Genomic DNA, 14,570 nt, shown 5'->3' with positions numbered 1-14,570 from the left:
TGCAAAAGCCTGGTAATAACTTCCTGTGGCAAAGGGCGGATGGGAAGAAGCGCTTCCGGTGGCCTTGGCCCATTAATCAAGAAACTAGCCTCCTAGGCTTGACCTAGTCGGCTCCTCGGACCTGTCAGAGTCAGACAGCCGCGTAGTCCACTCCAGCCGCGTAGTCCACAAGGAGGTGAGTGTTTGAGCTTTATTGTCTGGTTCAGGTCTAGTGCTCCCCATTTTACTGCCGCCCTGGAAATCACACTTCCCAGCATCCTGTGGAGGGCGCCTAAGCCTAAGCCTGTATGTAGATAGTGACCAAGGAGCCCCCCTCCCAGCCCCTCCCGAACCTACACTCCCTTTTGTGAAGTTAGGAAAGCGGTCAATTTCTCGTTAGTTACTTCATTCTTTTCTTATTCTCAAAACAAATAATTGAGGCAGCATGTTTAACGACTTTACGAATCTGGGTATTAAAACCCCGTTTCTCTTGCACCCTTTGTATCTATGATATTGACATGACACTGGACCGTAGCTTCCACATCTGAAAAATTGGGAATAGTAGTAGTATATTTTCACAGGATTTTTAGAAAATCGAGCTAAACTAGCTTATATTTGTAACTCTTTAACAGAGGCCCGGACACTCTACCAAGATGGTAGCCATAACAGGTGGGGAAATACAATTAAGTCAACTAAAACGTCCAGTGATAAATTCAAATCGATGTGGGAATACAAGGAAAGAGTGTGTATTGGGAAATTAGGGCTACGTGATTTCAGTTGTCTTAAAGAACAAATTCAAGGGCTGGGCGGTGGTGCGCACGCCTTTAATCCCAGCACTTGGGAGGCAGAGGCAGGTGGATCTCTGTAAGTTTGAGGCCAGCCTGGACTACAAAGCGAGTCTAGGACAGCCAAGGATACACAGAGAGACCCTGTCTCGAAAAAAACAAGCAAACAAATTCAAGTCTCATCAAAGATGTAGAGGGTGGCAGAAGATTCCTGGCAGATCCCCAAACTCAAAGGGTCAATTACGAAAGGATTTGACATTTTCAAGAAACTGAGTAGTGGGACTGGAGAGGTGGTTCAGTGCTTAGCAGCGCTTGCTGTTCTTCCGGTGGGCCTGCGTTGTTTCCAATGCCCATGTGAGAGGTTCACAGCCACCTCAAACTCCATTTCCAGAGGGGTCTGATGCCTTCTTTAGATCACCTTGGCCTCCTGTGTGGGACAGGTATATACATACATCCACAACAAGAAAAATTAAATCTTAAGGCGTGGTGGTGGTGGTGGTATAAGCCTTTAATCTGAGCATTTGGGAGACAGTGGCAAGCTGATCTCTGAGTTTGAGGCCAGCCTGGTCTACAGAGTTCCTCAACAGCCAGAGCTACACAGAGAAACCCTGGCTCAAAAAAATAAAAATAAAAATAAAAATAAAATAAATGCAAAGAAGATGAATGGAGGGGCCAGTTAGATGGCTTAGCTGGTCAAGGCACTTGCTGCCAAGGCTGACAACCCAAGTTCAATTCCCAGCACTCACATGGTGGAAGGAAAGAACTGACTCTCACAAGCTGTCTTCTCTCTTCTACATGCACACAGACCCAAAATAAGTAAATGTACAGACAAACAAACAAATGGAAGGAAGGCCTTCTGTGTGTCTGCAGGACCCTGAGTCCATGCCTTTAAAATGACAGTTATCTGCACACTGCTGTACGGCAATATTTTGTTTCTGTTCCTCTCACCTCAGGACAAGGATCTTGCAACTTCACACAGTGATTCGTTCAGTTGATACTTGTTGAACCTGAAGAGACATACAGGCAGTGAATCTGGAGAAGTGAGTTGAAGACAGACTGTAAGTTTTGTTGATGGTAAGCCATAGAATTCTGACTTTTTCCAAGAGGCAAATGGGATGTGTTCAACTGGAGTTTGAAACAAGCAAGCAAAGCAAAACAAACAAACAAACAAAAACCAGGTTGGAGGTGTAACTCAGTAATAGCACTTGCCTAGCATGTATTCAGTCTTCAGTACCATAAAAAGAAAAAGAGTCTAGCAACAGTGCCAAGTATAGATCAGAGTCTGAGAAAGACTGGAGCAGCAGCGCTCAGCCTTCCTAATGCTTCGACCCTTAATACAGCTCCTCATGTTGTGGTGAATCCCAACTTCATAACTGTAATTTTTGCTACCGTTGTGACTTGTGATATAAATAACTGGTTTTCAGGATATTGGATATGTCACTCCCAAAGGGGTCATGACCGACAGGTTAAGAACAACTGGGCTAGAGGACGGGGTGCTAGTTAGGTGGCAGCGGACGTCTCTCAGATTCAGCCCGGGAAGCCAGCTAACTATATAAAGTGCTTGTCATTGCAAGCCTGAGGACCTAAGTTCAGTCCCCAAAGCCCATGTAGACAACCCAGGCATGGTTGCGTTTGCTTGGAAACTTAGTTTGGGGGGAGAGGGGAGGGGCCATGTCAGGCTTTGGAAACATAAAGCTAGATTAAAGGTTCTTGAATGTTTTTACCAGGAGAAATTAAAATATACTCAGGCACAGCACAAAATAAAAGGCACCTATTAGTATTTTTTGGTTGGTTGGTTGGTTAGTTCAGTTTTTCGAGACCTGGTTTTTCTGTGTAGCCTTGGCAGTCCTGGAAATCACTCTGTAGACCAGGCAGGCTTTGACTCAGAGATTCTCCTGTCTCTGCCTCCTGATTGCTGTGATTAAAGGTGTGAACTATGTCTCGCTATCTATTAATCTTTCTCTTTTCCTTTTTCTCCTTCTTTCTTTCTTTTCTTTCAAGACAGGTTTCTCTGTGTAGCCTTGGTTGGTCTGGACTCTCTTTGTAGACCCAGCTGGTCTTGAACTCACAGAGATCCGCCAACCTCTGCTGGGATTAAAGGCGTGCGCCACCACATCTGGCCTTCTTATAGTATTTCTAATGCTACTGTTTTGTTTTGTTTTTTCCTATTAAGCCAGCACAGTTGTGTCGCAATGTTCACAGAATATTGTAGCCCTCCCATTTAAGTTTCATGCCTTGTAGCTTGTTTAGGATTCGGCATGATGGGTGTTCTGGTAATGAATTTGTGACGTGAAATAGGCAGTTTGTTTGTTAAGAGTTCCAGATGCCAACTGCTGCTATTCATGAGCTAATGACTTAGGTTGTATTTTTGGACTTCAGTCCAAGAGGAATTGTCATTGTGTGATTGGCACCTAGCAATTATTTTTCTCTTAATTTCTTCAAGGAGAACATTGTTTATCCTAGAGTTTTGCTAGCACCTTTATCCAAGTGCTTTATAACTTGCTTTTTTAACTTGCTTTTTATGTCAGAACTGCCTGAACTTCCTACTTTTCACTACAGAGGCCTATGCTCTACAATTGCCTGAGGCACATTTCCTTTAAGAGTCATTTGTATTAACCCTGAGGCTCGTCTCCACTTGCTCTACAATGTTGAGACACTGGGGAGAGATAGCAATACCATCAGGACAGACCAACAGAAGCTCCTTTGATTTGCTCCCCCGGGAGCTCCGTCTGGTGGAAGTCCATGACCCACCCCTGCACCAACCCTCTGCCAGCAAGCCCAAGCCCCCCACTATGCTGGACGTCCCCTCAGAGCCGTGCAGCCTCACCATCCATACCATTCAGCTGATCCAGCACAACCGACGTCTTCGCAGCCTTATTGCCACAGCTCAGACCCAGAGTCAGCAGCAGACAGAGGGGGTAAAGGCTGAAGAGAGTGAGCCCCTTCCCTCCTGCCCTGGGTCACCGCCTCTCCCTGATGACCTCCAGCCTTTAGATTGTAAAAATCCCAACGCACCATTCCAGATCCGGCACAGTGACCCAGAGAGTGACTTTTACCGGTAAGACAAAACATTGCTGCGTTTTCTTTTGTTTCTTTTTCTTTTTTCTTTTTTAAAGATTTATTATGTATACAGTGTTCTGTCTGCATGTACACCTGCACGCCAGAAGAGGGCATCAGATCACATTATAGATGGCGGTGAGCCCATCCCAGCCATATGGTTGCTGGGAACTAAACTCAGGACCTTTGGATGAACAGCCAGTGCTCTTAACCTCTGAGCCATCTCTCCAGTTCCCTTGTTTGTTTTTCTTAAGTGATCTCCCCGATGATCCTGTTAAGATTATAGTAGCATCTCCACTCGTACATGAGAAAGCTGGGATAAGAGTCGTTGACGCGGCTAACATTGCTCAAGTCATTAGAGGACTAGCTTAGGTGTTAGTCCAAGTCTTCACAAACTAGTCTTTAATTTAATTTTATTTTTTCTTTTTGGTTTTTTGAGACACGGTTTCTCGTGTAGTCCTGGCTGTCCTGGAATTAGCTCTGTAGACCACGCTGGCCACAAACTCCTAGATCCGCCTGTCTCTGCCTCCCTAGTGCTGGGATTAAAGGTGTGTACCACCACCATCTGTATTTTTAATTTTCTAATACAGTAGGCATTTATTGGGTGTCTATTAATGCCAGGCATTTTACTAGAAGTGAAACTATACAGTGATACATGAATAGTAAAAACTGGGTCAGGATATACGGTGGTGGGTCAGCGGCCCAGCAGTAAGGAAGGGTAAAACGCCTCTAACAAACAAAAGTCAGCACCATAGTCACATCTTGAGGGCAATGTAGTTTCCTTCAACATGGTATGTTGTTCACCATATTAATTCTTTCTGGAGGTTTTGTTGTTGTTGTTGTTGTTTTGTTTTGTTTTGTTTTTCAAGAGAGGGTTTCTTTGTGTAGCCCTAGCTGTCATGGAGCTAGCTCTGTGGACCAGGCTCGCCTTGAACTCACAGAGATCCACCTATCTCTGCCTCTTGAGTGCAGGGACTAAAGGTGTGTGCCACTGCCTCCCAGCCATCATTAAATTCATGCTATTACAACAAGTTTGTATGTTTTTGTCACGTTTCTGTTTTAATTGTTTTGAATGGTGATCATCCCTAGGGCCTGGGGAGATGGCTTAGTCAGTAAAGTGCTTGATGGGACCCTGTGTTCTGAGCCCAGAACCCATGTGAAAAAGCCAGGCTTGGTGGCTTACACTCATAATCTCAGCACCGAGGAGACAACTGTCCCTGAGACTCTCTAGCCAGTCAGCTAACCTACTTAGTGAACTGCAGGCCAAGGAGAGACTCTGTCTCAAAAGACAAGCAGTGGCTGCGGAGAGTGTCGAGTCAGTAAAATGCTTGCTGTGAGAACCTGAATTTGAGAACGCAGTTAAAAAGCTGGGCATAGTAGCACATGGCGGTGACCCGGTACAGGAGAGCAGGGGCAGGAGCATCGCTGGGACCCACTAGCTGGCCAGCCTAGCCTAATCAGCAAGCTTCAGTCCCAGTGAGAAACCCTGCCTCAAAATCAAGGTGGTTTTATTGTCATTCCCTTAGAAATGACAGTGTAGGCTTCTACATGCATTCTGTATGTGTGTAGGTGCATCAAGTACCTACACACACTTTTTTTTGTTCTGTTTTGTTTTTCAAGACAAGGTTTCAGGGATGGGATAACCATTGAGATGTAACAAGAATAAATTAATAAAAAAAATATTTTGAAAAAAAAAAAAGACAAGGTCTCTCTGTGTAGCCCTGGTTGTCCTGGACTTACTTTGTAGACCAGGCTGGCCTCGAACTCACAGAGATTCTCCTGCCTCTGCCTCCAGAGTGCCAGGATTAGAGTCATGTGCCACCACACCCAGCCATGCACACAATTGAACCTAGTTTGTTATATATATTTTAAGAAACTGTATAAGAAAAATACACAGCAGCTACAAGGAGCTAAAGCCTCATTTTCCATTAAAGAAGCCCATGTGCAGGCTGTAGATGTAACTCAGTGATCAAGCGCTGCTGACACGGCAGGCCCTGGGTTCAGATCCTAATGCTACAAGGGGAAAAAAAGAAGTCCAAAAATTCAGTGGTCGTGGCTGCTAGCTCTTTATTAGGCACTTCCGATCTGTTGACCTTTGACCCAGATAGACTGGCTTGAACGTACTGAATGAAAAGCTGGTCCTTGTCTTTTCAACTGTCTGTAACTTGCAGGTAATAGTTATGAGTAAGTGGCTCCTCAGGCACCCACCGTCTACAGAGGGTGGTGACGTAAACCAAGGGACAACGATTTTCTTCTCTGCTTTAGTTTTATTTATAAAATAATTACCTTTGCTGAGGGAAGCAGAAAGCCAATAAATTCTCAGAGGGGTTGGAGAGATGACACAGTGGTAAGAACACTTGTTCTTACAGACGAACCAGGTTTGATTCCCAGCACCTCTTGGTGGCTCACAGCAGTCTAAATCCCGTTCCCGGATGTGTGCTCCCTGCACGGTTGCCCTGTGCTCCCTGCACAGTTGCCCTGTGCTCCCTGCACGGTTGCCCTGTGCTCCCTGCACGGTTGCCCTGTGCTCCCTGCACGGTTGCCCTGTGCTCCCTGCACGGTTGCCCTGTGCTCCCTGCACGGTTGCCCTGTGCTCCCTGCACGGTTGCCCTGTGCTCCCTGCACGGTTGCCCTGTGCTCCCTGCACGGTTGCCCTGTGCTCCCTGCACGGTTGCCCTGTGCTCCCTGCACTGTTGAAACTGTGTAACTGGGGAGGCTAGAAATATGACATTGGGTGGCTGACTCATGCCCTGAGAGGAGCAGGATGAAGGTGGTTGTTTCTTTGGAAGGCCAAGGGTTACTGGAACTGTAAAACTCAGTGAGACAGGCTGGTCACCCTCTGCAAGAACACAAATGACACTGCCTCGTCTCCTCTTTCAGCGGCAAAGGAGAACCAGTGACTGAACTGAGCTGGCACTCCTGCCGGCAGCTCCTCTACCAAGCAGTGGCCACAATCCTGGCCCACGCAGGCTTTGACTGTGCCAATGAAAGTGTCCTGGAGACCCTGACTGACGTGGCCCATGAGTACTGCCTGAAGTTCACTAAGCTGCTGCGCTTTGCTGTAGACCGCGAGGCCCTGCTGGGGCACACCCCTTTCCCTGACGTCATGGAGCAGGTGTTCCACGAAGTGGGGATTGGCAGTGTGCTCTCCCTCCAGAAGTTCTGGCAGCACCGTATCAAGGACTACCACACTTACATGCTACAGGTGAGGTGACCTAGGAGACGTGGGCAAAGATGCCATAGGCTGGGAGAGTTCCGCAGTCTACCACACTTGTTCTGGAGTGTGCCGCACAGGGGCTTAGAGCAAAGTGAATTTAACCCACCAGGGGCTGTGTTGTTTCTCTGTCCTCGCCAATGGTGCATTCAGACACCAGGGCCTCTTTCCGTCAGGGGATACCCCATTCATTGTTACTTCCTCTGGAAGGAGTTCACACAGACGCTGTGGTTAGCATGCTCTTACTCAGCAATAGTTACTGAGGACGCCCTGGGAGTCGGGTGTTGGGGGAGATAGTACTTTACAAGGGGAGTAAACTGTTGAGCTTGCAGTGTTCATGGGAAGCAAGAACAGGCAAACAAGTAATAATCACAACAATTTCAGTAACATTAAGTTTGTTGCAAATGAAACAGCCACTGGTGGCCCTGGAGGACGCCCGTAGGGTTGGGGTTAGAGCACCACCATCTCTCCAGTTCTTGGTCCTTTCACTTCGTCACTTAGAGTGAGCAGTAACCTGCAGCGTCCAACAAAAGGCTTTGGTAGGATCCAGCTTGCTTGCTTCGCTCAGGGTTTGCCTATAGGGTCTATGTGCCGGGTGCTTGGGGGGTTTCTGTGGTGAAACAGAATTCCACTATGCAGCAGGCTGGCTTTACTCTGCACCCTTCTCTTCAGCCTCCTAAGAGGTGGGATTCCATGTATGTGCCACCTTGGCCAGTTAATTGCTGTGCTTTTTTTGTTTTTTTGTTTTTTTTTGGATTTTTTTCTTAAGGATTGATTTACTTATCATTTATACAGTATTCTGCCTGCATGTGAGCCAGCATGCCAGAAGAGGGCACCAGATCTCATTACAGACGGTTGTGAGCCACCATGTGGTTGCTGGGAATTGAACTCAAGACCTTTGGAAGAATAGCCAGTGTTCTTAACCTCTGAGCCATCTCTCCAGCCCAATTGTTAGTTTTTATAGACAGAAGTGCAGTATTTTGTCTCAGTACTGGCTTCTTTGCCTTATGTAACTTTTTTACCCCAGACAGAGTTTCTCTGTATAATAGCCCTGGCTGTCCTGGACTCACTTTGTAGACCAGGCTGGCCTTGAACTCACAGAGATACGCTTGCCTCTACCTCCCTGAGTACTGGGATTCCAGGCACGCAGTGGTGCCCTGGCTGCCTTATGTAACTCTAATTAATGATAAAAACATTTTCTGAGCTGGGCATGGTGGCACATGCCTTTAATCCCAGTACTCAGAAGTCCAGGACATCCAAGGTTAACACAGAAAGACCCTGTCTCGAAAAACCAAAACATTTTCTGACACATTTTCTTTATGTCTCTATCATAAACTCAGACTCATCCCCTTAAGCAACTTCTTGCTGTTGGCAGTGGCAATCGTCCTTATTGTTTAGTGGTGCTGGAATTGGACTTGCGTGTGCACACTCTTCCACTGACCTGTACCCCAGCCCTAGCAGTAGAGTTGTTGCCTCCCCCTGACCCCCGCCAGGGCTTTTCTGTGTAGCCCTGGTTGTCCTAGAGACCAGCCTGCCTCTGCCTCCCAAGTGCTGGGCAGCACCACTGCCCAGCCAACAGTAAAGGTTTTAAAGTTCACTTTGCAGGCTGGCTGTTAGTAAATGCCTTCAGGTAAAGCATGAGGAGCTGAGTTCGGATCCCCAGAGCCTGTGTAAAAAGCCAGGTTTGGTGGCACACCCTTGTAATCCCAGCAGTGATGAGGTGGGAGACAGACACTCCCGCTCTCTCAGACACACACCTGGAGCCCGCTTTGTCAGACAAAAGTGGAAGCACCTGAGGAATGACAAGTGTGATGGCTCTGTGACCTACACACACACACACACACACACACACACACACACACACACACACACACACACACACACACGTACATATACATGTGCACATGCACCAAAAAGAAAGAAGAACAAAGCGCCACTCATATGTGAGCTCATGCCTGCTGGGCTTTCCTTGGGTTGCCCCGAGCCAACTCCACTCTCACTCTAAAATGGCCCCTGAAAAGTATGCTCTTGTTTGCCAACAGATTAGCAAGCAGCTCTCTGAAGAGTACGAAAGGATTGTCAACCCTGAGAAGGCCACAGAAGACACTAAGCCTGTAAAGGTCAAGGAGGAGCCCGTGAGTGACATCACGTTTCCTGTCAGTGAGGAGCTGGAAGCGGACCTTGCTTCTGGAGACCAGTCCTTACCCATTGGGGTCCTCGGGGCTCAGAGCGAGCGCTTCCCGTCCAGCCTGGAGGTGGAGGCTTCGCCACAGGCTTCAGGTAAGGAGCGAAGGTGTGCTCCTGTTGATTCTGGCTCCTCCCGGCTTCGCACTACTGACACTTTAGAATCGTAGTCTAAGCTGGAGAAGCGGACATGGGCAGGACAGGCTGCTGTAGTGAATGATTCCTCTATAATACTCCGGCTTAAGGCAGCTGTGCTTCCTTGATAGAAACTTGCAGCAAATTGCAGATGAAAGGGAATGAAGCCATTGCTGTGCCCTGTTGGGGGCAGCTGGTCGATGGTAGGCCACATCTGTGACGACTTTCGGAGCCTGGAGAACTGGTCATTCCTTTTTTTAGTTTTAGGCAATCACACTTTCATTTTTTCGTTGTTGAGGCTGGTCTGAAATTCACATTCTCCTGTTTCAGCCTCCCATCTGCCAGCATTACTATGCTATATCCCACATTGCCGGCTTCACTGCAGTCAGTTAAGTTGCAAATTAGTTGGGACGTTTAGTTGTTTACAAACATAAACACATAAGAAATTTAAATATCAAATCCTCAAATGTGACCTAAACAAAACGAGGTCAGTGTTAGAAGTGCTGAGAAGACGATTTTCTCTGGGGAAGAAGTAACAGTTAACAGCAGAGCTGCATCATGGAAATGCAGAGGGGTAGGGGACACCAAGGACCATGTCCCTTGTTAGAAGACTCAGCGTCATGTGGTGACCAAAGTCTTCAGAAGGCAAGAGAGGCCCAGACAGATTCCCAAATAAAAGGCAGGAAAATAGACAGCCCCATAAAAGGAAGGAAAGGGAGCTCGGGAGATGGCTTAGTGGGTAAGAGAGCTTGCTGTGCAAACATGAGGACCAGAGTTCAAATCCCAGCACCCGTGTCAAAGGTATAGCTGGCTATGTGTGCCTGTAATCCCAATATTGGGAAATAGAGACAGGTGATCCCAAGAGCTTATAGGGCGCCCAGCCTAGCAAAAACAGGGAGCTTCCAGGTCAAGGCAGTAAGAGAGCAACAAAAGAAGACACCCAGCACCCTCTGGCTTCCACATGCATATGGATTGGTACACGTACCTACAGGCTCGTGTGTATACCATACAGGGTAAACTACCCAAGCTAGGCCTGGGATCCTATCTGCCTTTGAACATAGTCTTTCCCCCCAGTTTTACTTTCCTAGTGTAGGAAAATGGGGGTAGGTAGGTGCACCTGCCCCACAGGTAAGGTGAACAGAATGACAGTGAAAAGGAAGTTGGTGGTTTGCGGGTGAATTTTGAACCACAGACTAACAGTGACACCCTCAACCGATGTGGGGAACTGCAGTGAAAACAGCGCAAAGGACGCTAGTCAGGCCTGGGTGGAGTATTCAGGTGTTCCTTGTTTGGCTCACAGCAGGGCTCATGGGCTTCCCTTTGTTTCCAGGTGCAGAGGTAAATGCCTCTCCTCTGTGGAACCTGGCTCATGTGAAAATGGAGCCTCAGGAAAGCGAAGAGGGCAATGTGTCTGCGCATGGGGTGCTGGGCAGTGATGTCTTTGAGGAACCAATGTCAGGCATGAGTGAAGCTGGCATCCCGCAGAGCCCTGAGGACTCAGACAGCAGCTACGGGTCCCACTCCACTGACAGTCTCATGGGGTCCTCCCCTGTTTTCAACCAGCGCTGCAAGAAGAGGATGAGGAAGATTTGAGTGCAGGAGGCCACTCAGTGCAGACCTGCACTATCCAGCAGGAAGCCTAGGTGCTTAGATGTGTCCGTGGGAGTGATCGGACTCCTCTGACTTGCAGGGCTTTCCTAGTTTCAGAGGCTCGGTTCTTACCCTAGTTCCTCTTCACACTGGCATTGTTTTTTTACTGTCTCAGAACGACTAAGCCGATGTTGGCAGACAGACTGTGATACTGGCCTGGCAATCAGTCCTGTCTGTCCTGGCTGTTTGACTGTGGGGCCACACGTCTTAGCTCCTCTCAGCCATGTCTCTGGCACTTGAGGAGAATCATGCCACTTTGATGTCCCTGCAGAGGCAGGACGCTGAGTTGTTTTGCTTCAGCTCCAAAGCCCGCATACACTCACATACATATGCGCCATTATGGATGTCAGGTTGTCACTAGTTTATTTTGGGCCAAGCCACTGGGAATCCAGCAGAAGATAAGAACTGGCAAACATGACAAAGCTCATCAGTCATACTGCAAAATGAGAGCCCCGCGGTGACAGCCATTATTCTTATGCAAACAGCTGTCCCCACAATTCTTTCTTTTCTAGAGTTTTCTATCTAACCTCGTTGGTCTTAAGCATGCTCTTGCTGCTGGCACGGACTTTTAACTACTCTTCACCCTGCACATTGTCCAGCTGTTCAGTTTCTCCTTCGTGAGGGAGGCGAACAGGACCTGTTAACAGCCGCTGGATGGGCAGCATCTCAGTTTCTTTCAGGACAGCCTTTGGTTTGTTTCAGGGTTTTTTGTTTTTTATTTTTAATTTAATTTTTTTTGTTTTTTGTTTTTTTGTTTTGTTTTGGTTTTTTTGTTGTTGTTTTTTATTTTTAAGACATTTCAGAAGCCAGAGAGATGGCTCAGTGGGTAAAGGGTTTGATCCCAGGGACCTACATGGTGCAAGGAGAGAACTGACTCCAGTTGTCCTTGGGTCTCCATACATGCTATGGTGCATGCATGGGCCACACACCACACCACACACACACACACACACACACACACACACACACACAAATAAATTGTTTTTGAAAAAAGTCATTTGAGCCTGGTGGTGGCGGTGGCACACACCTTTAATCCCAGCACTCGGGAGGCAGAGGCAGGTGGATCTCTAGGAGTTCGAGGCCAGCCTGGTCTACAGAGCAAGTTCTAGGACAGCCAAAGAAACTCTCAAAAAAGCAAGAAAAGAAAAAGAAAGTCATTTGAGTTATTCTAATTCTTTTTAAAATTCTTTGGCTGTTTTATACACATACATGAGTTTTTCCCTTCTTCCCAACAACTGCCTTCTGTGCGTGCTCCACAGTTCTTCAGAGTCGCCTCAAGCATGGTGGGAACTGACTTACTGAGAAAGGGCCACTCAGCAGCAGCTACTCACACCCCGTCACTCACCAGAGGGGTGGGGCCTCAAGGGTGCCCTCTCAACACAATGAGAGGCTGACAGGACAGTGTCGTGTAGGTCTTGTATGGATAGCCACAGATGCAGGAGTTCCTGAGTGCAGTGGCTACATCAGATCCGGAAGACACCTGTCTGTTTCATATCTTCCCCATCCCCTTGTGTGGCGTTCCTGGCTGTTGGAGGGCTGTACAGATGTACTGATTAGCACTTCACCATGGGGTACTCGCTACACTTCCGCCAGTTCCGGGTTTCTGCCATAAGCTCCAAAGGCTGAACGCAGCACTAACCTCAAACAGCAAACAAGTTGACAAAGGATGTGCCTGCTCCCTCAAATGGCGAACCAAGGCTAGTGATGAGCTCCCTACCTCAGAATGTCGCAGGTTTGTTTATCACATGCATGTGTGCTAGTGCATAGGTGCTGGGGCATGAAGAAGGAGGGCAGAGACAGCAGTATGCAGTCAATTCTCCGCTTCCACCTTCACGTGGGCTGCCAGGTGCGGGGCGTGCAGCCTGTGTCTCCAGAGGAACTGGCAGACAGCTGCCGAGGGGGAGCATGTTCAAACCCTAGAAACCTCAGATGAGATTTAAAATCTCATCCTGAGAATGGACAGTGTGGGACAAAGCTCGCTCCTGTTTCTGTGCCTGCCTCAGGAACAGGTGACAAGCCCCCATGTGGCTACAGGTGGTCAGCCACATGAGCTTGTCACCTGTTATCTTTCCCTGTGTAAACAGAGCATTACCAGCCTCCTAAGTCCCAGCCAATGACACACATTCCTCCTCAAACCCCTCCCACTGCCCAAGGTTTGTATGTCCTTTCACATGAAATAAAGCAGTGAGCACTGTCTACTTCACCCAAGGACGTCTGAGACTGGATGTTTATTCAGAGCCGTAACACTGGGGGAAAGGAAGGGCTCCTCTCTCCCTGAAGAATCCATCACTGGACCCTAGGACCCACAGAACTGCTGCAGTCGCCACTAGGGCTTGCCAGGCTGTCACAAGCTACTGCTGTTAGGTGGCAAGTCAGCAGGGATCGCTGGCACCCACAGCAGTGCCCACCTGCAGAAGCAGCTGTTCCATCCGCCCAAGTCAGGCCAGGCTGCTGTTGTCACCTGGCTCAGTTTTGGAACCCTGAGCTCCTTGCTGCCACCTGGCCTTGTGCCAGCAGCCCAGGTATAACACTAATTGAGAAAAACTCCTTTTCCCACACCCCGGTCTGGACTGAAGGTCTTATGACTCAGCACTCCTTCTGGCAGAGGTGGGCACTTATGGCTAGGTGGGCGTCAGGCTTCCTGGGAGACACAGAATCACCAGGGACCAACGGTCCACATCAAGTGACTCTAACCCACTAAACCATCTCACCATCCCAGTTTCAGAGTTTTTAAAGACAGTCATATCATGTATCCTAGACTGGCCTCTTGTAGTCCTCCTGCCTTCTAAAACTGTAACTTATTTTAAAATATTTACGATATTGTAAATTAATCCTCAACACTCTTAAAATCTACCGTTTTGATCTTGTGTTGGTTTGAATGAAAATGGACCAGGGCAGCTGGGTGTGGTCATGCACACCTTTAATCCCAGCACTTGGGAAGCAGAGGCAAGTGGATCGCTATGAGTTCAAGGCCAGCTTGGTCTACAAAGCAAGTCCAGGACAGCCAAAGCCACAAAGAGAAACCCTGTCTTGAAAAACCAAAAAGGAAAAAAATGGACCAGGGCTCATAGGGCGTGGTGCTTATTAGGAGGTGTGGCCTTGCTGGCGTAGGTGTGGCTTTGTTGGAGGAAGCTGGTTACAGAGAGGCCTTTGAGATCTCAGAAGCTCAAGCCAGGTCTAGTGTCTCAGTTCTTTTCCTGCTACCAAGATGTGGAACTCTCAGCCCCTTCTCCAGCACCATGTCTGCCTGCACACCCCCATGCTTCCCACCATGATGATGGACTACACCTCTGAAACTAAAGCAAGCCTCAATGAAATGTTTTCCTTTTAGAAGAGTTGCCATGATAGGGGGATTAGAAAGATGGCTCAGTGGTTAAGAGCACTGACTGCTCTTCTAGAGGATCCAAGTTCTGTAACTCCAAGATCGAATACCCTCACACAGACATGCAGGCAGGCAAAATACTAATGCACATAGGAATAATTTAAAAAACAAAAAATAAAAAACAGAGTTGCTGTGGTCATGGTGTCTCTTCACAGCAACAGAAACCCTAAGACAGATCTTAGCT

The 14,570-nt window shown here is 47.8% G+C and overlaps 1 protein-coding gene across 6 annotated transcripts; it reads left to right on the top strand.

The window, feature by feature from the left end:
- The first annotated feature begins 40 nt into the window (after positions 1-40).
- On the top strand, positions 41-13,212 carry SUPT7L (SPT7 like, STAGA complex subunit gamma). 6 transcript variants are annotated; one of them, XM_084793080.1, is made up of 6 exons: positions 41-175; positions 1,718-1,804; positions 3,324-3,822; positions 6,702-7,026; positions 9,078-9,315; positions 10,685-13,212. In XM_084793080.1, exons 3-6 carry the CDS (start codon positions 3,410-3,412, stop codon positions 10,945-10,947), a joined length of 1,239 nt encoding a protein of 412 aa, XP_084649206.1. In that variant the 5' UTR covers positions 41-175; positions 1,718-1,804; positions 3,324-3,409; the 3' UTR covers positions 10,948-13,212. The 6 variants fall into 6 exon arrangements, with proteins under 6 accessions (XP_084649206.1, XP_084649205.1, XP_084649204.1 ...); XM_084793079.1 differs by having other exon boundaries at positions 3,293-3,822; XM_084793078.1 differs by having other exon boundaries at positions 1,718-1,822.
- Positions 13,213-14,570: the final 1,358 nt, after the last annotated feature.

The sequence above is a fragment of the Acomys minous genome (assembly GCF_964271855.1).
Source record: "Acomys minous genome assembly, chromosome: 8".
NCBI classification, from domain to species: domain Eukaryota; kingdom Metazoa; phylum Chordata; class Mammalia; order Rodentia; family Muridae; genus Acomys; species Acomys minous.
This window is presented reverse-complemented; position numbering and strand designations above follow the sequence as displayed.